The sequence below is a fragment of the Bombyx mori genome, chromosome W (assembly GCF_030269925.1).
Source record: "Bombyx mori chromosome W, ASM3026992v2".
NCBI lineage: Eukaryota > Metazoa > Arthropoda > Insecta > Lepidoptera > Bombycidae > Bombyx > Bombyx mori.
The window spans coordinates 11,012,476-11,035,166 of NC_085135.1; the positions used below are offsets into that span (position 1 = coordinate 11,012,476).

General features: G+C 48.6%; 1 protein-coding gene across 1 annotated transcript; it reads left to right on the forward strand.

The window, feature by feature from the left end:
- Positions 1-4,418: 4,418 nt before the first annotated feature.
- LOC134201765 (uncharacterized) lies at positions 4,419-5,465 on the forward strand. Its single transcript, XM_062677015.1, has one exon. The coding sequence runs from the start codon at positions 4,419-4,421 to the stop codon at positions 5,463-5,465; it is 1,047 nt and encodes a 348-aa protein (XP_062532999.1).
- The last annotated feature ends 17,226 nt before the right edge of the window (positions 5,466-22,691 follow it).

The window sequence follows — 22,691 nt, forward strand, 5'->3', positions numbered from 1 at the left end:
AGGGGCCTACATAGCAACCTTGACGCCGTACACCACCACCTTGAGACGGCGCAGCCTGCCCTGCTTTTTTTAACGGAGACGCAGATATCTGCTCCGGATGATACCTCATACCTTGAATACCCCGGCTACGTATTGGAGCACAACTTCCTGCGTAAAGCCGGGGTGTGCGTATTCGTCCGGGCTGATGTCTGTTGTCGCCGTCTTCGGGGCCTCGAACAACGGGACCTGTCCCTCTTGTGGCTGCGCGTAGATCACGGGGGCCGTAGCCGAATCTACGCGTGCCTGTACAGGTCCCACAGCAGTGATGCAGGTTCAGCTCTGTTTGAGCATGTGCAAGAGGGGACTAACCGCGTGCTTGAGCAGTACCCATCTGCGGAGGTGGTGGTTCTTGGAGACTTTAACGCTCATCACCAAGAGTGGTTGGGGTCCAGAACCACTGACCTCCCGGGTCGGACTGCCTACGATTTCGCCTTGGCCTACGGCTTCTCCCAGCTGGTGACACAGCCCACCCGTGTCCCAGATATCGAGGGGCACGAGCCTTCTTTGTTGGACCTTCTGCTGACCACAGATCCGGCCGGATACAGTGTGGTGGTCAACGCTCCGCTTGGATCGTCTGATCACTGCCTTATTCGTGCTGCCGTACCACTCTCTCGTCCTGATCGTCGAACGACGACCGGGTATCGAAGAGTTTGGCGGTATATGTCAGCAGATTGGGATGGATTGCGTGAATTTTACGCATCCTACCCATGGGGGCGGTTCTGCTTTTCCTCTGCTGATCCTGACGTCTGTGCGGACCGTCTTAAAGACGTGGTGCTCCAGGGGATGGAATTGTTTATTCCCTCCTCTAAAGTGCCCGTTGGGGGTCGCAGCAGACCCTGGTATAACAATGCCAGCAGGGATGCTGCACACCTCAAGCGGTCCGCATACGTGGCATGGGATAATGCCAGGAGACGTCGGGATCCTAACATCTCAGGGGAAAGGCGGAAATATAACGCCGCTTCCAGGTCCTACAAGAAGGTAATTGCCAAGGCAAAGTCGGAGCACGTCGCTAGAGTTGGCGAGCGATTGAAGAGCTATCCCTCCGGGAGCCGTGCTTTTTGGTCGCTCGCCAAAGCTGCAGAAGGAAACTTTTGCAGGTCAAGTCTCCCACCACTGCGCAAGTCCGATGACAATCTGGCCCACAGCGCGAAAGAGAAGGCTGACCTTCTGGTCAAACTCTTCGCCTCGAACTCGACTATGGACGACGGGGGTGCCACACCACCGAACATCCCCCGGTGTGATAGCTCCCTGCCGGATATCTGTTTCACACAGTGTGCAGTCAGGCGGGAGCTCCGACTCCTGGACGTCCATAAGTCGAGTGGGCCAGACGGCATCCCCGCAGTGGTTTTGAAAACGTGCGCCCCTGAGCTGACACCTGCGCTAACGCGTTTGTATCGCCTCTCTTATTGCACTAACAGGGTTCCGTCTTCATGGAAGACCGCCCACGTCCACCCTATCCCCAAGAAGGGTGACCGGTCGGACCCATCGAGCTACAGGCCTATCGCGATAACTTCCTTGCTTTCCAAGGTGATGGAGCGAATAATAAATACACAACTCCTGAAGTATCTTGAGGATCGCCAGCTGATCAGTGACCGACAGTACGGTTTCCGTCACGGTCGCTCAGCTGGTGATCTTCTTGTATACCTTACTCACAGGTGGGCTGAAGCCTTGGAGAGCAAGGGCGAGGCTCTTGCTGTGAGCCTTGATATCGCGAAGGCCTTCGACAGGGTCTGGCATAGGGCACTTCTATCGAAGCTACCATCTTACGGAATCCCAGAGGGTCTCTGCAAGTGGATCGCTAGCTTTTTGGATGGGCGGAGCATCACGGTCGTTGTAGACGGTGACTGTTCTGATACCATGACCATTAACGCTGGCGTTCCACAGGGTTCGGTGCTCTCCCCCACGCTTTTCATCCTGTATATCAATGACATGCTGTCTATTGATGGCATGCATTGCTATGCGGATGACAGCACGGGGGATGCGCGATATATCGGCCATCAGAGTCTTTCTCGGAGCGCGGTGCAAGAGAGACGATCAAAACTTGTGTCTGAAGTGGAGAACTCTCTGGGGCGAGTCTCCGAATGGGGTGAATTGAACTTGGTTCAATTCAACCCGATAAAGACACAAGTTTGCGCGTTCACTGCGAAGAAGGACCCCTTTGTCATGGCGCCGCAATTCCAAGGAGTATCCCTGCAACCTTCCGAGAGTATCGGGATACTTGGGGTCGACATTTCGAGCGATGTCCAGTTTCGGAGTCATTTGGAAGGCAAAGCCAAGTTGGCGTCCAAAATGCTGGGAGTCCTCAACAGAGCGAAGCGGTACTTCACGCCTGGACAAAGACTTTTGCTTTATAAAGCACAAGTCCGGCCTCGCATGGAGTACTGCTCCCATCTCTGGGCCGGGGCTCCCAAATACCAGCTTCTTCCATTTGACTCCATACAGAGGAGGGCCGTTCGGATTGTCGATAATCCCATTCTCTCGGATCGTTTGGAGCCTCTGGGTCTGCGGAGGGACTTCGGTTCCCTCTGTATTTTATACCGTATGTTCCATGGGGAGTGCTCTGAGGAATTGTTCGAGATGATACCAGCGTCTCGTTTTTACCATCGCACCGCCCGCCACCGGAGTAGAGTTCATCCATACTACCTGGAGCCGCTGCGGTCATCCACAGTGCGTTTCCAGAGATCTTTTTTGCCACGTACCATCCGGCTATGGAATGAGCTCCCCTCCACGGTGTTTCCCGAGCGCTATGACATGTCCTTCTTCAAACGAGGCTTGTGGAGAGTATTAAGCGGTAGGCAGCGGCTTGGCTCTGCCCCTTGCATTGCTGAAGTCCATGGGCGACGGTAACCACTCACCATCAGGTGGGCCGTATGCCCGTCTGCCTACAAAGGCAATAAAAAAAAAAAAAAAAAAAAAAAAAAAGGCGTGGTCTCGCCGCTTGGCGGACCCGTCGGCCGGCCTCCGTACCGTCGAGGCGGTCCGCCCGGTTCTCGCGGACTGGGTGGGCCGCGACCGCGGATGCCTCACCTTCCGGCTGACGCAAATGTTGACCGGCCATGGTTGTTTCGGCCGGTACCTCTTTAAGATAGCCGGAAGGGAACCGACGGCGCAGTGCCACCACTGCGCGGACCGCGACGAGGAAGACACAGCGGAACACACATTGGCGCGTTGCTCTGGATTTGACGAGCAACGCGCCGCCCTCGTCGCGGTCATTGGAGAGGACCTCTCGCTGCCGCGCGTCGTGGCTACGATGCTCGGCAGCGACGCGTCCTGGAAGGCGATGCTCGACTTCTGCGAGTCCACCATATCGCAGAAGGAGGCGGCGGAGCGAGAGAGGGAGAGCTCTTCCCTTTTCGCACCGATCCGTCGCCGTCGAGCCGGGGGCCGGAGGCGGGAATACGCTCGTACGTCCCGGCCCCTGTAGGTGGCGGCCTCCCCCCGGTGAAGGTCAAGGGGCGACCTGAGGGGGTGAGGCCGCGCGGCGCGCTACCAGCACTCTAGCGCACTGCCGTGGAGTGAATAGAGCGACCGGTCGACGGTGTATCGCGTCCCGGCGCGCGATCGGCGCGATCATGTCGAGTTTTATTTTTTATTGCTTAGATGGGTGGACGAGCTCACAGCCCACCTGATATTAAGTGGTTACTGGAGCCCATAGACATCACAACGTAAATGCGCCACCCATCTTGAGATATCAGTTCTAAGGTCTCAAGTATAGTTACAACGGCTGCCCCACCCTTCAAACCGAAACGCATTACTGCTTCACGGCAGAAATAGGCGGGGCGGTGGTACCTATCCGTGCGGACTCACAAGAGGTCCTACCACCAGTAAAAAGTGCTTGTGGGTTACGGTGGACGGGCGAACAATAGGCTCGGAGCATAACTTTCACATAGCGCTGGCTTACATGGCGCCAGACCGAGCGTTGCCTTCTCGTATAAATAGCTGCCGACAATTGGTGTCTGATGTTGCCGTGTCGTTAAGGGACGATTTGTTCGTATTGGCTGGGGATTTTAATTTGTTTAATATTGTATGTGGACTTTCTGGGCCGACACATTTGAGAAAGGGTTCCATTGAATTGCAGAATGCTGGAATTGATTTAGTAAACCAGTCCTACTTCCTTGGTCTGCATCAAAACAATAATTATCTAAATAACGCGGGTAATACTTTGGATCGTTTCTTTTGTAATGTTAATGTGGAAGTTGCTGAATCGGCATCTCCATTAGTTAAGGAGGATATACAACACACAACTCTAGTTATTAAGGCGACTGACATACAAGTTAAACCCTTGCAAAAGTGCTCTAGAAAGAAATATATGTTTAGAAAAGCAGATTACGAAGTCATTATAGATGAGATACGTATGGTTGGTTGACTGTGCTAGCTTAATGGCATCAGGCACAGTTGATGAGGCTGTTGACGTTTTTTACTCTATCTTGTATCGCATAATTGACCAATTTATACCAGTTGTAGACACAAGCATTAACGATGCATACCCTGTGTGGTATGATCGTGCCCTCATTAACTTGCTTAGGGAAAAACAGAAAGCTCATCGGCGGTGGAAACGTTATAAGAATCCATTGGATTACGATACGTTTTCAATGCTCAGAGGGAGAATGAACGTTATGCAAAATGCCTGTTATCTTAAATATTTAGCACACTGCCAAAAAACCATTAAATGTAACCCTAAAATGCTGTGGTCATACGTTAACTCTAAACGTAAATGTAATACAGGATATCCAGGTATAATGACGTTAGACGACAAGCAGTTAACGGGCAGCGACGACATTTGTGCAGCTTTTAATTGTTACTTTAAGAGTATGTTTGCTCAGCCAACTTGTTCTAGTTCTGTGGCGGGTCAGGCATATACCGGAGTAGACTCTAATAGCTTCGCAGGCACTTTCTCAGTCACGCAAAAGACAGTTTTTAAGATGCTTTCAAAGCTAGATACTAAAAAAGGCGCCGGTGGCGACCTAATTCCGCCATTTTTTGTGCTAAAATGTGCTGGGCCACTGTCCGTCCCCCTGTGCATTATCTTCAACCGATCAGTTTCTGAGGGAATTTTTCCTGCAAAATGGAAAGAAGCTAGTATAGTTCCTCTCCACAAAAAAGGTACTAAATGCAAAATGGAGAATTACCGCCCAATATCGATTTTAAATGTTTTTGCTAAATGCTTAGAGCGAGTTGTTTACGATGAAGTTTACCCAATGATAATAAAAGGAATACCAGAAGAACAACATGGTTTCGTAAAGGGTAGATCGACAACGTCAAATTTAAGCCTGTTTGTTAGCGACGTACATAGAGGCATGGGTTTTCAGTCTCAGGTTGATGTGATGTATACAGATTTCGAGAGAGCCTTCGACCGCGTTGATCATATCATACTGCTGCAAAAACTCCAACAGCTTGGTATCACGGGGATTTATACAGGTGGGTAAAATCATCTATTTTAAATCGTAAACAAGCTGTGGTTATTGGTGGCAATCGTTCGGATTTTGTATCGATCCCTTCTGGTGTGCCGCAGGGTTCCCTTTTTTTTTTTTTTTTTTCGGGTAGAGGGCCGAACCTCCTACGAGGTCCCCGCGCAAAAGGGGCGCGCGGGGTATGTGAGACTCAACGATCTGCATGGTGCTGTGAGCAGACCACGGGCCCAAGGATTTTAGGGCCCACCCACTAAACGACTCCCCTGCACTCTTACACCCGACGTCCGATCCCCTCCGAGGTCAGAACCCGGATGAGATAGGGGGGCTACCGTGGTCAACACTACAACTAAACGGCGCGGCTCACCCCAAGGAAGCCCAGCCGACGGAGCCTTCGAGGCGAATCGAAGGCTCTGAAACGTCGGCCGTCTCGGTACGGCAGCCCGTCGGGCCGCCCAGACGGTGCCGCTGGTGTCCCGGAATACCCCGCTGGACCAGAACCAGCCTGCCGGGTCGGGACGCGATACACAGTCGACCGGTCGCTTAATTTACTCCACGGCAGCGCGCTAGAGTGCTGGTAGCGCGCCGCGCGGCCTCACCCCCTCAGGTCGCCCCTTGACCTTCACCAGGCGGAGGCCGCTACCTACAGGGGCCGCGACGTACGGGCGTATTCCCGCCTCCGGCCCCCGGCTCAACGGCGACGGATCGGTGCGGACAGGGAAGAGCTCTCCCTCTCTCGCTCCGCCGCCTCCTTCTGCGAGATGGTGGACTCGCAGAAGTCGAGCATCGCCTTCCAGGACGCGTCGCTGCCGAGCATCGTAGCCATGACGCGCGGCAGCGAGAGGTCCTCTCCTATGACCGCGACGAGGGCGGCGCGTTGCTCGTCGAATCCAGAGCAACGCGCCAATGTATGTTCCGCTGTGTCTTCCTCGTCGCGGTCCGCGCAGTGGTAGCACTGCGCCGTCGGTTCCCTTCCGGCTATCTTGTGCAAGTGCCGGCCAAAACACCCATGGCCGGTTAACATCTGCATCAGCCGGAAGGTGAGGCATCCGCGGTCGCGGTCCACCCAGACCGCGAGAACCGGGCGGACAGCCTCGACGGTACGGATGCCGGCCGACGGGTCCGCCAAGCGGCGAGACCACGCCTCCAGCACGGACCGCCGAGATTGGAGCCTCCGCGTTCGAACTACTCCTTCACCGGGGCGCCCTTCTCCCCTAGAGCGGAGGTCGCTACGCCACCTGTAATCGGCAGCGAGCGCTTCCGCCTCCAGATCCCAGGGTGGCGTCCCGGCGAGCAAGCACGCCGCCTCGAAGGAGACGGTGCGGTATCCTCGGATCGCCCTGACCGCGATCGCGCGGTGCGGACGTCGCAGAGCCGCGACGTTCTCGCGGGTCAGGGCGTGGCACCATACGGGCGCGCCGTATTGTGGCATCGACCGCACCACCCCTATGTAGAGGCGGCGCGCCACCTAATCGGGACCCCCGACGTTTGGAAGGAGCCGGCTCAAAGAGCCGGCCGTCGCAATCAGCCGAGGGCCCAATTTTTCAAAGTGAGCGCGGAAGCTCCACCGACCGTCCAGTTCAAGGCCGAGGTACCGAAGACCGGTCACCCCGACCCCGGCGCGGACGCCTTCGATCACGAGGTGGGCACCCAGAGGCGGCGCTCGTCCCGGCCCGTGAAACAACAGGGCCTGGGTTTTGTCAAGCGCCACCTCGAGCCCCAACCGTCGGATCCTAGTGACGACGTGTGCCACGCCTGCGCACGCCAGACGGGCAGACTCCCGGTAGTCCCTCCCCGGAGCCACGACCAGAGTGTCATCAGCGTAACAAATGACACTCAGCCCGGGGAGGGGACCCCGTATGACGCCCCGCAGGACCCAGTCGTAGCCGATGTTCCACAGCAGGGGGCCCAGGACAGACCCCTGCGGAACACCGCGCTCGACCGGAAAGCGGTACAACGCCCCACCGTGTCCGATGCACTGGATCGACCTGCCCTCGAGGTAGGAGCCGATCAGTCGGCGGAGGTATGCGGGGACGCCGTGATACTCCAGCGCTCCCGCGATCACCGACCAGGGCAGGGTGTTTGTTTTGAATTTAGATGTTTGGGACTGAGAAAAGGATAAGATTTAGGACTCACTCTGTATTTCGTTGATGAACTATTCAATTTTCTCACTGGCGAGAGCTATATGTGCTGATTGATCAACAAATCACAATTTTATTGTTTTTGCACCGGCACCATGTTTTAGTTTTTTTTTACACACTTCGCGCCATTTTCATACGCGCGTAGTTTTTCTTGTAGTGTCAACAGATGGCGTGGGTCCCCTACTATTGAGGAAGGAATAAGGAAAAGGAAGTCCCAACATTTCCCCCCACTTGAAATCATTGGAGGATTTCAAAAGATTTTAATAAGATAATAAGCTGTGGTAACTAAGGTACCTAGTGAATTAGAGATAATAATATGCTAAGAATAATGTAATAATTAAGATAAAAATAATAATTATGTGAATAAATAAACTATTATATTAAATTAGATAATAGTATAAAGTAAATTATAATGGTTACAAGTTTTCGTGAATTGGCAAAGGACACAACTTTGTAACTGGTCGGCGCAGCAGACCGTGAGCTGTTTGGACAGTGACAACCCGTACTACGCCATCAGAACCGGGATGAATTATGCTAATTCTGCCGATACGCCATTCCAACGGTGGAAGGTTTTGATCCACGATCATAACTATATCTCCCAGCTTAACGTTACCGTGTTGTTTAAACCATTTAGCGCGTTGCTGTAATGTATGAAGATAATCCAAATGCCAGACACGCCAAAAACTTTGAGTTAGCTTTTGTAACATCTGCCATCTAGAACGAACTGACATTTGTATATCAGCAAGGAGAGGCTCGGGTAAGCTCACTAGAGGGCTCCCTGTCAAGAAATGCCCAGGTGTCAATACGTCTACCTCGTTAGGGTCAGAAGATACCGAAATTAATGGTCGTGAATTGAGAATAGCTTCGATTTTGGTAAGAATTGTTGTTAGCTCTTCAAAGGTTAATATTTGACTTCCGATTACCCGTTTCAGGTGATACTTCATCGATTTTACCCCACTTTCAAATATACCTCCAAAATGACTTCCGGTTGGAGGGTTTAGTTTCCATTGCATTCCTCGGATTATCAAAATAGACTCAACTTCAAGATTCTTACTTAGCATTAATTGATGCATCTCGCTAAGATAGCGTTTAGCACCCACGAAATTCGAACCACAGTCCGAAATAATAGTACTACATAAACCACGACGGGATACAAATCTATCTAGAGCAGCAAGAAAGGCCGAGGTGGAGAGCTCAGTTACCAATTCAATGTGAATTGCCTTAACCGCTAGACAGACAAATATACAGGCATAAGTTTGATATGTTTTGGCATTTCGTCTGCGACTTTCTTTCACGATAAAAGGTCCTGCAAAGTCGACACCTATATTTTGAAAGCAACGAGCTGCTTGAACTCGGATAGAGGGAAGATCACCCATTACAGGTTGAAGGGGTATAGGATTTACTTTGAAACAGGTGACGCATTTTGAAAGCCGCGATCTAATAAGATTACGAATACCTAGGATCCAAAATTTTCATTGAATTAAAGATTGTAACGCACGAGGTCCACAGTGTAGAAATAAACGATGGTAATAATCAATAATAATCAGAGAAAGATGGGAGGTTTTTGGCAACAATAACGGATTTATAGCTGATTGTGGCAAGTTTGCATTTTTTAATGATTTTCAAACTATTCAACATGGGCGTGCCGGATAGTCTCGTGCTCATCATACGGGACTTCTTGTCGAACCGCTCTTTTCGATTTCGAGTCGAGGGAACCCGCTCCTCCCCACAACCTCTCACAGCTGGAGTCCCGCAAGGCTCTGTCCTTTCACCCCTCCTATTTAGCTTATTCGTTAACGATATTCCCCGGACGCCGCCGACCCATTTAGCTTTATTCGCTGACGACACGACTGTTTACTATTCCAGTAGAAACAAGTCCCTAATCGCGAAGAAGCTTCAGAGCGCAGCCCTAGCCCTAGGACAGTGGTTCCGAAAATGGCGCATAGACATCAACCCAGCGAAAAGTACTGCGGTGCTATTTCAGAGGGGAAGCTCCACACGGATTTCCTCCCGTATTAGGAGGAGGAATCTCACACCCCCGATTACTCTCTTTAGTCAATCCATACCCTGGGCCAGGAAGGTCAAGTACCTGGGCGTTACCCTGGACGCATCGATGACATTCCGCCCGCATATAAAATCAGTCCGTGACCGTGCCGCGTTTATTCTCGGTAGACTCTACCCCATGATCTGTAAGCGGAGTAAAATGTCCCTTCGGAACAAGGTGACACTTTACAAAACTTGCATAAGGCCCGTCATGACTTACGCGAGTGTGGTGTTCGCTCACGCGGCCCGTACACACATAGACACCCTCCAATCCCTACAATCCCGCTTTTGCAGGTTAGCTGTCGGAGCTCCGTGGTTCGTGAGGAACGTTGACCTACACGAGGACCTGGGCCTCGAATCAATTCGGAAATACATGAAGTCAGCGTCGGAACGATACTTCGATAAGGCTATGCGTCATGATAATCGCCTTATCGTAGCCGCCGCTGACTACTCCCCGAATCCTGATCATGCAGGAGCCAGTCACCGTCGACGCCCTAGACACGTCCTTACGGATCCATCAGATCCAATAACCTTTGCATTAGATGCCTTCAGCTCTAATACTAGGGGCAGGCTTAGGGACCCCGGTAACCGTACTCGTCGAACTCGACAAAGAGGTCGACGTGCAACCTAACCCATGCATCAGCCCGCTGAGTTTCTCGCCGGATCTTCTCAGCGGGTCGCGATTCCGATCCGGTAGTAGATTCATTCGCGAAACAATTGCTCTTGAGTTGTTAGGTCTCCTTCGGAGGCGCTCGGGCAGTTGTTAGCAAATCCCACCCCTCCTGGCTGAGCCTTTGTTCGCCCACCTGTCCTGGTGAAACTGGAAAGGCCTTCGGGCCACCAGTAATCCTTCAATCATAAAAAAAAAAAAAAAAAAAACTGAGTTAGAATACTATTGTTAGAAGATTCCAAAAGAACATGGCACAAGAAGCTGGATTTTACTTCGGCTAATTCCTTTAAATAAGGTAATTTTTCAGACACCGGCCATGTAGAAGAATTCGAGATTATCCATTTGGGTCCTGTCCACCAAGTGGAACAAGCCACAAGCTGAGAGCAGGTAAGACCACGACTGCAGTAATCTGCTGGATTATCATACGTTGGCACATGATACCAATTTTCGACAGACAAATTATCTACAGCTTCACGACACGGTGTGCAACGAAAGTTTTAAGACGATGAGGTGCTGTTTGCAGCCATGATAGTACAGTTGAGCTATCAGTGAATGCCCATATCTTTGAAATTGTTATGTTTGAGGTTTGAGTTTCATTTAGTAAATTACTAATATGCTTCAATATTTTTGCTAGTAATACAGCACTACATAGCTCCAATCGGTTGACAGTAAGAACTTTTAATGCAGCTACTTTAGATTTTGCAAAAAGCAAGTGAGATGTAATTTCACTGTCGGTAGTTATACGTAAGTACACAGAACAACCATAAGCCTTGGTAGATCCATCACAAAAACCTACAAGTTCGTATGATTTTGAATGAGGAGGTACAATTAGTCGAGGAATTTTAATATCCTTCAGATAGTGAAACTCAGATGTAAATAGATGCCACTGAGATAACATATCTGACGGTACAGTTTCATCCCAGTCAAGCTGAAGGCGCCATAGTTCTTGTAAGGTAAGCTTAGCTATTAGAACCATTGGGGCCAACCATCCGAGTGGATCATAAATTCTGGCGACGTTTGATAGAATAGCACGTTTTGTATTCCCTGGAGCGAGTTCTGATAAAGCATAAGTGAAGTTATCATCAGCTGGATCCCATTGGACTCCAAGAATCTTGATACTTTGTTTTTGTTTTTCATCACAAAATGTTTTTGGAACTTGACAATGTTCCGTTGGTATCTGGGTGAGGAATTCGGATGAGTTGCTACTCCATTTACGTAATTCGAACTTAGCACGCGCTAACATTTGTATTAACTCTTCTCTATGTTTCAGTGCAGTTTCAATACATGTAGCACCAACGGTGATGTCATCCATGAAAGTATCATGACGAAGACTAGCAGCAGCTAAGGGCCACTCTTTTTCGTAGTCAGAGGCTAATTGATGCAGAGTACGTATTGCCAGATAAGGGGAACTCGTAACCCCGTAGGTTACCGTTTTCAGCTCATACTCAGTTACAGGATCAGAAGGAGAATCGCGCCAAAGTATATGCTGCCATCTTCGGTCTTCTGGCCTGAGTTCGATGTTTCGATACATCTTACTGATGTCGGCAGTAAAAACAACAGCATGCAACCGAAATTTTGTAAGTATATCTCCTATATCGTTTTGAAGTTTTGGACCAGTATATACAAGATCGTTAAGAGATTTGCCATTGGTAGTTTTGGCGCTAGCATCGAATACAACCCTAAGTTTAGTCGTTGTACTTTCCGGGCGAATGACACAATGATGAGGAATTATATACTGCCCGATTTTATTCGAGTCACCGCTAAGCTCCATATGCCCTAACAACTTGTATTCGCGCATAAAGGCGGTGTACTCTTTTTTCAACTCTAAGTTTCGATCAAGGCGTCGTTCTAGGTTAACGAGCCGAGAGAAAGATTGGTTGAAAGAATCGCCTAGTTGACTGATAGGTTCTTTGAGAAGCATAGGTACAACATATCTGCCGTCGGGATTACGATACGTTAGATTTGAGTACATTTGTTCACATTTAATATCTTCAGGGTTTAAAATAACCTGATTTGGAGGTTCTTCGATCTCCCAGAATCGCTTGAGTCCCTCGTCCAGAGAACATGTGGATGCTAAGAGAGAAGATATTGTTGGCGGAGGTAAATGGTTTGTATCAATTTTACCGGTGATGACCCAACCAAATACGCTGTGTAAAGCTACCGGTAGATCATGACTGGGCTGAACGCGTTGACCGTCATAAATACTATGGAACAGTTCTGCGCCGAGTAGTAAATCTACATTTGATGGTTTATCAAAATTCTCATCAGCGAGGACCAGATGTTTAAAAGATTCACGAAGATTACTAGATAAGTTTGTAGCAGGCATTTTACTCGTTATAGTATTTACTACGATAGGATTAATGTTGAAATGAGGATTTTCTGAAGTACGAGAAAGTACAGTGCAAGAAGTAACTCCAGTCACGTGATGTACAGCATTTTGACCTAGACCAACTACGGCTAATGGACAGCGACGTAATGGTAAGCCCAAACGTTGACAGCATGACTTGGTAATGAAACAATCTTGAGCACCACTATCAATCAACGCACGTACAAGAAATGATTGATTAGTACTGCGAGGATGACGAACGCGAACTACACAAGTACCCAAAAGAACCACCGAGCGACTGTAGCCCACATACGCATTAGTGGAGGCTGCAGTGCTAGACTCGAAGGTGGGATTACGCGTGATCTCGTCCGGGCGTACGTCAACTGTGACCATGCCACTCACAGCTGTATTGACCTCATGGAGAAGCGTATGATGTCGTTGTCCGCAAGTAGAACAATTTAATTTTCTAGAGGTCAGGTTAGGGGTTAGGTTAGGTTAGGTTAGTTTTTTTTTTTTTTTTGTTTTGTTTTGTTTTTTTTTTTTTTTTTTTTTTTTTTTTTCTCCTAATCCGCCAACATGTTATGTCTTGGCGCTAACTAAATACCAAATTCTCACCCATACTAGTTCTCGCACGTCATGCCTCTCGTACTTTCATTCCGCATACTTTATCTTTCTAGTTTCCATCTATCAGTCATTCGTGTGGGTAGGACTCCCACATTTCTGTATTCTACTAAATATATATATTAATTTGAAATTATGTACTTTTATTCCGGGGAAATAAATGTGGACACTTCTCAGATCTTATTTTACAAATTTTCTTAGTCTAATACATGTTATATATCTAAATTTTCTTAACTAATTACTTTCTAATACATATAATTACAACTATTCCTAACATACTGCTTATACATTTTAAAAACTTAACAAATACGTACAATAATATGTTTTCATTCTTATATCCTATATGATATAAATGGAACATACATTTTTAGCTAGTTTTATTATTCTTTATAACTCTTTTAGCTACACTCACGCAATACGCTAGGAACATATCTCTACTTTTCGTTATCATTATCTCCGCAATGCTTTCTATTGTTAATTTTATTTTTAACTCTTGTTCCAAGTTAAACCTTTCCAAGGCGTATGCAGGACAGTCCAAAAGCACATGCGGGACTGATTCGCTAATTGCAGGATCGCAGACGCACGATGGGCTCTCCTTACACCTGAACCGATTCAAGTATTCGGAGAATCCACCGTGCCCTGTTAAAACTTGTGTAAGCACGCCTGTTGGCCTTACCGTTCGAACGATACGGTAGGCTGCTATGGCGTCTGGAAGAAACATTTTCGTCACGGAGGCCGCCTCGCCCGACACATATCTCCGATTCCATTCATCAAGCGATCTCATTCGGATCTGCCGTCTGATGAATGAAATCGGACACAGGTCATAGTCCGGCTTCCTCCGCGACGCCAATGCTGCCCCCTTTGCCAGTTCGTCCGCGCGCTCATTCCCCGGTAGGCCTGCATGGGCTTTAACCCAAAACAAAGATACAGCTTTGCCTTGAGCCGAAGCCGCTGCCAAATTGGCACGGGTGCGCACCACCAGAGGGTGGAGCGAGCGCCCGCCTGCAAGCGACTGCAGTGCGGACATTGAGTCGCTATACAGGCCGAAGCTCGACTCCCGGCACCTGAGGATCTCGTCCGTCGCCTTGCAAATCGCCAGTAATTCCGCCTGGTAGACCGTGCAGTACGCGGCGAGGCTAAGTTTGAGGTTCCGGACTTCGCCTTCATTATCCCATACGGATAATGCGGCTCCGACCTTCCCCTCAATCTTGCTGCCGTCAGTGAAAATCCGCACTGTCTGCACGTTGTAGCTTTCAACAAGCTCCTCGTCCGCCAGGCACACTAATTCCAAAGCTATTTGCTTGGCGGGGTGAGAAGTTTCTGCAAATCTCACCGGACGCTCAATCTCCCGGTCTCCTGGTATTAGCTGGGATGACCCTCTCCTCGCCTCATACATGGCAGCTGCTTCTTGTATGCGGAGGTCTAGAGGCAGTATACCCGCCAGTACCAGTGCCGAGTTCAGAGAGACCGTGCGGTAAGACTTACAGAGCTTCTGGACGAATCCTCGTTGGACAGAACCCAGCTTCCTCCGTATGCCCAGCTTTTTCGTAGCGGGCGCCCAGGCTCCGGCCGCGTACATGATAATTGGTTCTATGGTGGCAGTGTATATTGTGTGGATTATGTCTGTGTTAAGGCCCCAGGTCACCTTGGCTGCCCGTGACAGCTGCTTGTATATATCCGCAGCCTTTTTGCAAACGTTTTTTACATGTTCGTTGAACGTCAATTTGTCATCTATTGTAAGGCCTAGTAATTTTACGCTGCGAACCATAGTGATGGGAACACCCGCCATGCTCAAGGCTGGTGTGTCATATTTCAACTTGTTGGTACAAAGCATCGCACTGGTCTTGTGTGGAGCAAACTTCAGTTTATTTTGGACACCCCAGCCATGCACACAGTCAAGCGTTGCATTTGTCGCTCTGGATACCTCGTCAGCTGTGTCTCCATCCACCACCAGCACAATATCATCTGCAAACGCCTGTGCAAATCTCCCCTTCCTTTCCAAGTCCTGCAGGAGTGGATCCAGCAACAGGTTCCAAAGTATAGGACCACCAATTGACCCTTGGACACAGCCTTTGTTTGTCTCTCTTGTGCATTCTTCCCCAGCGTACCTTACTCTCACTTTACGGCAGTCGAGATAGCTATCAAGTAGCCTCCTAGTGTTCACCGGGCACCTTTCCTCAGCTAGCCTGACTTTAATTGCTGGCCACCATGCGCTGTCGAAGGCTCCCTCTATGTCCAACGACACCAGGACAATTAGCTTCTTCAGCCTCAACTTGTCTTGTACGTGTTTTATTAGAGTATAAAGGGCGTCCTCGGTGCTCTTCTGGGGCATAAAGCCAAACTGGCGAGTACTAAGCCGCGGCACAAATTGCCATTTGATCCTTGCTACTACCATCCTCTCCAGGACCTTCCCCAAGACCGGCAAAAGTCCTATCGGTCGATACGACTTGGGGCTCGTGTAATCTTCCTTGCCTGGTTTTCGGAGAACCACCACCGTTGCTTCTTTCCAGATGTTCGGGAAATGTGCCAATTCTAGGCACTTATTGTATAGGGCAAGGAATGCGTCCAGGTCCTGGCAGATTGCTCGACTGCATACGTCCGACGTAAATCCATCCGCACCAGGGGCTTTCTTTGGATTAAAACCTTCCATGGCAGTCTTCAGCTCCAACGATGTAAATGGCGGGTCATGAACTTCATCATGCTGCCACTCATTTACTCGGCTGGCCGCTTCTCTAATACGCCTGTGGTCTGCGTTTTCCTCTTCTGCTGTGTCCCTTGGATAGAATGTGTCGGCGAGCAAAGCGGCTGATTCCTTCGGGTTCAGGAATGCACCATCGCTACTTAGGGTCAAATCCTCTTGTCGTACTTCGGTCCTTCTAATGACTCTGTATACCCCCTCCCATAATCCTTCCCTATCTTGCTTCTGGCAGAATTCCTTCCAACTGGCAGTTTTGGCTTTCTTGGCTTGACACTCGTATTCTTCCTTTGCTTTCAGGTACTCATCAACGACCTTCGCTCTTCGAACTGGTGCGGCGTTACGGATCCGGTTTTTCTTTCGAGAAACCTCCTTCTTCTTCACAGAGAGCTCCTTGGACCACCATGAAATGGTAAGTTTCACTTTACTATTTACCTTAGGGATTGCACTTTCGCATGCTTTTTCTATTGTGTTGTGATATTTTTTAACGACTTCTTCTAATTTATGTTTATTATTTATCTGTTTTATGTTATTTATGTCTAAATTATTTTTAATTTTTAATTCACTTAATTTATTACTAAATATATCCCACTTTGCTTTCCTAGTGTTGTATTTGCGTGTTGTCCTAATAAAATTATGCTAATCCCTTTAGCCTTTTTAATATTTATGTTAAATAATATAGTATTGTGATCCGAGCTCGTTGCCCCTGTGTCGACTCGCCACTGATTCACTAGGTCTAGTAGACCGAGCGAACAGGCCGTGACGTCTACATGGCTCTTGAGTTCCATGCCGCCCCTTACGGTATCGAATGTTGGTGTATCGCCAGTGTTCAGTACCTGAAGCTCGAGCTCCTCCAGGGTCCCGGACATTTCTTCTCCCCTGAGGTCCTCTACGGTGCTACCCCACCAGGTACTCTTAGCGTTCGCATCTCCTCCTATAAGCAGTTTTCCGGTACCCAATGCCAACGTTATTTTGGACAGTTGGTCCAGGTAGGGCCCTATCGGTTGGTCTGGCTCAAAGTAGTATGAGACTACTGCGATTTCCCAGGCTTTTGTCCGGATCCCCACCACAACGATGTTATTTGTGGTGAGTTCTGGGTAGGGGATGACATCAAGGTCACCATCAAAGACGACTATTGCCGCCTTTACCCTCCCGCTTCCTTCGATCTCGCACTGGTAGAATCTCGCACCACGGTAGCTTCTCATACTTCTAGCCCCCCCCACATACGGCTCCTGGACCAGTGCCCATGCGATTGCTCGCTCACTGGCCTCTAAAAAGAGTTCGGTGGTCGCCAGTTCCTTCCTTTGTAGGTTGGCTTGGGCTACTGCATATCTTCTGGTTGGGGTGCCTGCCATGTTACCAGTCTTGCCCTTAGCAGTACGCTATCTTGGCTCTTGCTATCGCCTCCCACCTCCGTCGAACTGGGCAGTCCTGGCTAAAAGCACTGTGGTCAGCTTTTTCCATTTTGGCGTGCACACAATTACAACAGGAGGGGTTTTCGCCCGCGAGCCAGTCTGCGCACTCTGCACGCATGTGAGGTCCCCCACAGTGACTGCACTTCTCAATTTGCTCGCTGCAGAAACGTTTTCCGTGGCCATACCCCAGGCAAAGAGAGCACTGGACCAATGGTGATTGATCCTCCGCCCTCACCCTCTGGAGATCTATTTGCACCGATTCTGCATCGATCAATCGCCGCCAGATCTTAGGAGAGACTCTCATAACTATATGGTGCGTATGCGGGTTTCTGGTCCGCCTCTTGTAGAGGATCTGCATTCTGTGCTCTTTCTCGCCAAGGTCTTTAAGGATGTTTTTGTTCTGGTTTCTCAGGGCATTAAGAACATCCTCATCAGTATTAAACTGGAAGACGTTCCTGAGAATTACCAGCGGGTCCTTGTTCTTGACCTCCTGAACGTTCAGGTGGTCTTCTGCCCTCTTGAGCTTTTCCATTATTATTTCCCTTTCTTTCTCTGTTTTACATCCGACTATGATCTTCCTGTCTTTTGCCTTTCTTATCCTCTCTATTTCAACTCCTCCTTCCTTGGCGTTTATCACTTTTCTTATTCTGCTTAGCACTTCTTCACCAGTTTCTGTCTCATTCTTTGCTGTAACCACTACTGAGTACAGCGCCGTCCGCTCCAAAGGCTGTCTTTTAGCAGCCGTCGCCGCAACGCCAGCGTAGGTTAATCGCTCTTGAGTCTCGTTGTTCCTTTCTATCACTTCTTTTAGTCTCTCCATTTTTTCATTGCTTTCCTCTATGAGTTGGGCATGTTTTTCCATCTTATCCAATAGCATGGATTCCTTTTTTCCTCTGTCCTCCTTTTCTTTTTCCTCCTCTGATTCTCTAATCACTTCTTTCTTTCCTTTTCCTTTTACACCTTCAGCCTCTTTCACAAGCTGGAAGAGTCTGTCGATCGCAATAGTAACCTCGGCTTTTATTTCTGTCTTGAGATTTCTAGCATTCCCAAGATTAATTTTTGCCTTCGTGACGCACGCCTTTGCCTCCGCCAGCCTATCTGCGTATTTGGCTCTCCCCGACTGTGAGCTCTCTACGACTTCCAATGAGCCTTTTTGAGCTCCCTCTTTTAAGTCATAGGAGAGCCCCGCCTTTGACTTTGGCTTGCTTGTCGTGGACGCTGTGTTCTTTCTAGGCGAGCTCAACCCCTTTCCCCTTGCTTCAGGAGATTGGGATGCCGGGACAACTCCAGGTTTTCCGGTTTCCCACTCTCCTATGCTTCGCCTAACTTTCGATGTAGTTGTTTCTGCAGAGGTTACTGTCTCTGAAGGTCCTGCCCTTTGCACCTGGGAAGGGGACCTTCGGTCAAGGTCAATGGTGAGGTTAAGCGTTTTGATAGGTGTACGCTGCATTGTTTAGTTTTAGAGGAGACGACTAGTGATGATGTAGTGAGAGGTATAAATAAATATGAAATATTGGTAAAAGAGGTTTGTATAAGTTTTGAAATAATTTGTCTTAATTGTACAGCAAATTTGTTCTTTCTCTTTTTCAGGTGGTGTTTTAACGGCAAGTACGGCGCAAGATAATTTTGAGAAAAATTTATATTATTGTGTAACTAACTGTTTCTTCTCTGTTTCAGATGGTGTTCGCCGATGGTGCGCTTAGGATTTACTTCACCGTTAACTCAGGTAAGTGTGAAAAAGAGAAATCGTTAATGACTCTACCTAGAGCCCGTCCCAGTCTAGTGGCAAAGCTGCTAATTGAAAATCTACGTCAGATTGAGCTTTGACAGAGAAAGTCACGAGAATATACAGTATACAAAATGTTTGCTCTATGTAGAGTCAATCTTGGTCAATAAACCATAATGCTCAGTTTCTTATTTCTAACACAAAAATACGCGTCCGAATTGGAGCTAACGTTATAAATAAGCTTAAAACAAATAGGGGCTCTACTTAGAGTCCGTCACAAAGTATTGGCAGAAATGCCAGCTGCCAACAGAAGCTACGTCAATCACAGATTTGGTTCTGAATAACAGTCACAAAGTGTGCGGCACCCTAAACTCTACCCAACAGTCAACATGGGTCAATTTGAGGCTGTAGGTAGGTAGAGATTTTTAGGTACAATAATATACTGAAAACCCCGTCTCAATCGGCCCACGGGTTAAAAAGTTATAGCCTGTTTTAGGTTTCCAATATGGCGGCCAAAATGGCCGCTAATTTCCTAAAATCGTCAAATGTAGGCCAAAATAGGTCGTGTTTGGGCTCTATGGATAGGGCTTTTTACATGGAGTAAGATTATTTACACAACACAGTCAGTAAAGGACTCCTCGATTTTAAATTTGTAAAAAATAAAAAATAAATTCTTAAATTTGGCACAAAAATACAAAAAATGGCCAAAAAATTCTAAATAAAAACTAACAATACTAAAGCTTTCTTACTGTACCTAATTATATTTAAGTTTCTTGAAAAAAGTCTTCCAGGGGGTTGTTTCGCCGGGGGTGAATTTTCAAAAATCAATATCTCTGTATTTTGTTGATCGAAAAATCTGAATTTTTGTAGAGAGCTTTAACTACACTAGTTCTTTTCAGATTAGTAATAAAAACTATGTGTCATCGATCGCTTTCTCGAGATATTTTTATTTAAAGTTTTTGAAAATTTTAAACGGTGATAACTCTATGAAAACTTAACTTTTTTCCCCTCCGCAAACGATTAAATCTTCTGTTTGTTGTTCTCCATCAGAATAGATCATCAAAAATAGCCGCAGTGTCCTGGATCGCTGACCACGTGCCACGTGGTTTCTTGTTTTTTTGCGTTTTTGTCGGCCGTCCTTGGCCGAAAAAATCCAAAAAAGGTACCGCCTTGTAGAATCCACTGGGGCGCTTAAACTTATAAAATAAAAACACTGGGTCACAGCGACTAATCGCGCAGCGTTCAACGTCAAAGTTTTATAAAATTTGGTTTTTCAGTTTCCCGCTAAAAAAGTATCCAGAAATCACTGCAATCCAAAAACTCGAACTGAGGGCGTATGCGACTCTTTTTTACGCGTCGTTTGACGTATCGCACATTAAAATCGATGCACTTTTGCCACTTTCCCGAATTTTTTAAGGATTTTCGAACGTAAATCACGTGCGGAGCGACTTGGGACGTGCGTGTTCGCTGCGGAGGACCACGGCAGACTGGTTAGGTTAGGTTAGGTTAGGTTAGGTTTTTTTTTTTTTTTTTTTTTTCTTTCTTGTCCTCTAACGTAGTCAGAGCCCTTACTTTTCATTTATATTTATTTTTGACTCGCGGACTGGGTGGGCCGCGACCGCGGATGCCTCACCTTCCGGCTAACGCAGATGCTTACCGGCCATGGTTGTTTCGGCCGGTACTTGCACAAGATAGCCGGAAGGGAACCGACGGCGCAGTGCCACCACTGCGCGGACCGCGACGAGGAAGACACAGCGGAACACACGCTGGCGCGTTGCTCTGGATTCGACGAGCAACGCGCCGCCCTCGTCGCGGTCATTGGAGAGGACCTCTCGCTGCCGCGCGTCGTGGCTACGATGCTCGGCAGCGACGCGTCCTGGAAGGCGATGCTCGACTTCTGCGAGTCCACCATATCGCAGAAGGAGGCGGCGGAGCGAGAGAGGGAGAGCTCTTCCCTTTCCGCACCGATCCGTCGCCGTCGAGCCGGGGGCCGGAGGCGGGAATACGCCCGTACGTCCCGGCCCCTGTAGGTGGCGGCCTCCCCCCGGTGAAGGTCAAGGGGCGACCTGAGGGGGTGAGGCCGCGCGGCGCGCTACCAGCACTCTAGCGCGCTGCCGTGGAGTGAATAGAGCGACCGGTCGACGGTGTATCGCGTCCCGACCCGGCAGGCTGGTTCTGGTCCAGCGGGGTATTCCGGGACACCAGCGGCACCGTCTGGGCGGCCCGACGGGCTGCCGTACCGAGACGGCCGACGTTTCAGAGCCTTCGATTCGCCTCGAAGGCTCCGTCGGCCGGGCGTCCTTGGGGTGAGCCGCGCTGTCTGGTTGTAGTGTTGACCGCGGTAGCCCCCCTACCTCATCCGGGTTCTGACCTCGGAGGGGATCGGACGTCGGGTGTAAGAGTGCAGAGGAGTCGTTTAGTGGGTGGGCTCTAAAATCCTTGGGCCCGCGGTCTGCTCACAACACCATGCAGATCGTTGAGTCTCACATACCCCGCGCGCCCCTTTTGCGCGGGGACCTCGTAGGAGGTTCGGCCCTCTACCCGAAAAAAAAAAAAAAAAAAAAAGGGGGGTTCTGGGGTGTTACAATATATACTGATTATATATTGACATCCCAGTTTTTTTAGGTCTTATTTTTATTTATTACTTTTTGAGCTACTTTAATAGTGTATTCTATAAATTTCTTTTTTTATCTCTTTGTCTGTCATCAGTTCTGGTAAAACTGCCCTGTTGAGTTCGACGCCCAGCTCCTGTTCCAGGTTATAGCGCTCGCGGGCAAAAATAGGGCACTCCAGCAGTACGTGCGGAACCGTTTCCTCCGCGTCTGGATCGCAGGTGCACGATGAGCTCGCCTTACACCCGAATCTTTTCAGGTATGCAGAGAACCCACCGTGCCCTGTTAGTATCTGGGTAGTAATGCTGGAGTGCTCCATCCCCCTCACGACCGCATATGCCCCCAATGCATTTGGGAAAAACAATTTTGTTCCTGATGCGGTCTCCCCCGACCGGTATCTCCGATCCCACTCGTCAAGCGTCTCCAATCGAATTTGTCGCTTGACGAATGATATCGGACACAGGTCGTAGTCCGGTTTTCGTTTTGACCGCAGAGCAGCTTCCTTGGCCAGTTGGTCGGCTCTTTCGTTCCCCTCCAATCCTACGTGGGCCTTTATCCAGAACAAGGAGACACTCTTGTTCTGGAGCATGCAACGTCTGATGGTGTCTCTTGTTTGGTTAGGTTAGGTTAGGTTAGGTTAGGTTAGGTTTTTTTTTTTTTTTTCACCTACCTCCAACATAATCGGAGCCTATTTTATCGTATTCTCATGCATACCAGTTCTCGCAGGCGTTCGATACCGTTCATGCTTCATACTAGATCTTTCTGTCATTCGATCTCATTTATGCTTCATGTGGGTGGATTACCCAACTTATTTCCCCAATAGAGCTATTTATTTGTATTAGACTTAACTTATAATCTTAAGTAATAAAAGACGGTGGACAAATTTTCTTTAATACAGGTTACTTACAAACAGGACAACAAACAAATTATTTATTATATCTTTACTCTTATTACTACCTACTGCTAAGTTGCTTATACAATTACTACACATATGT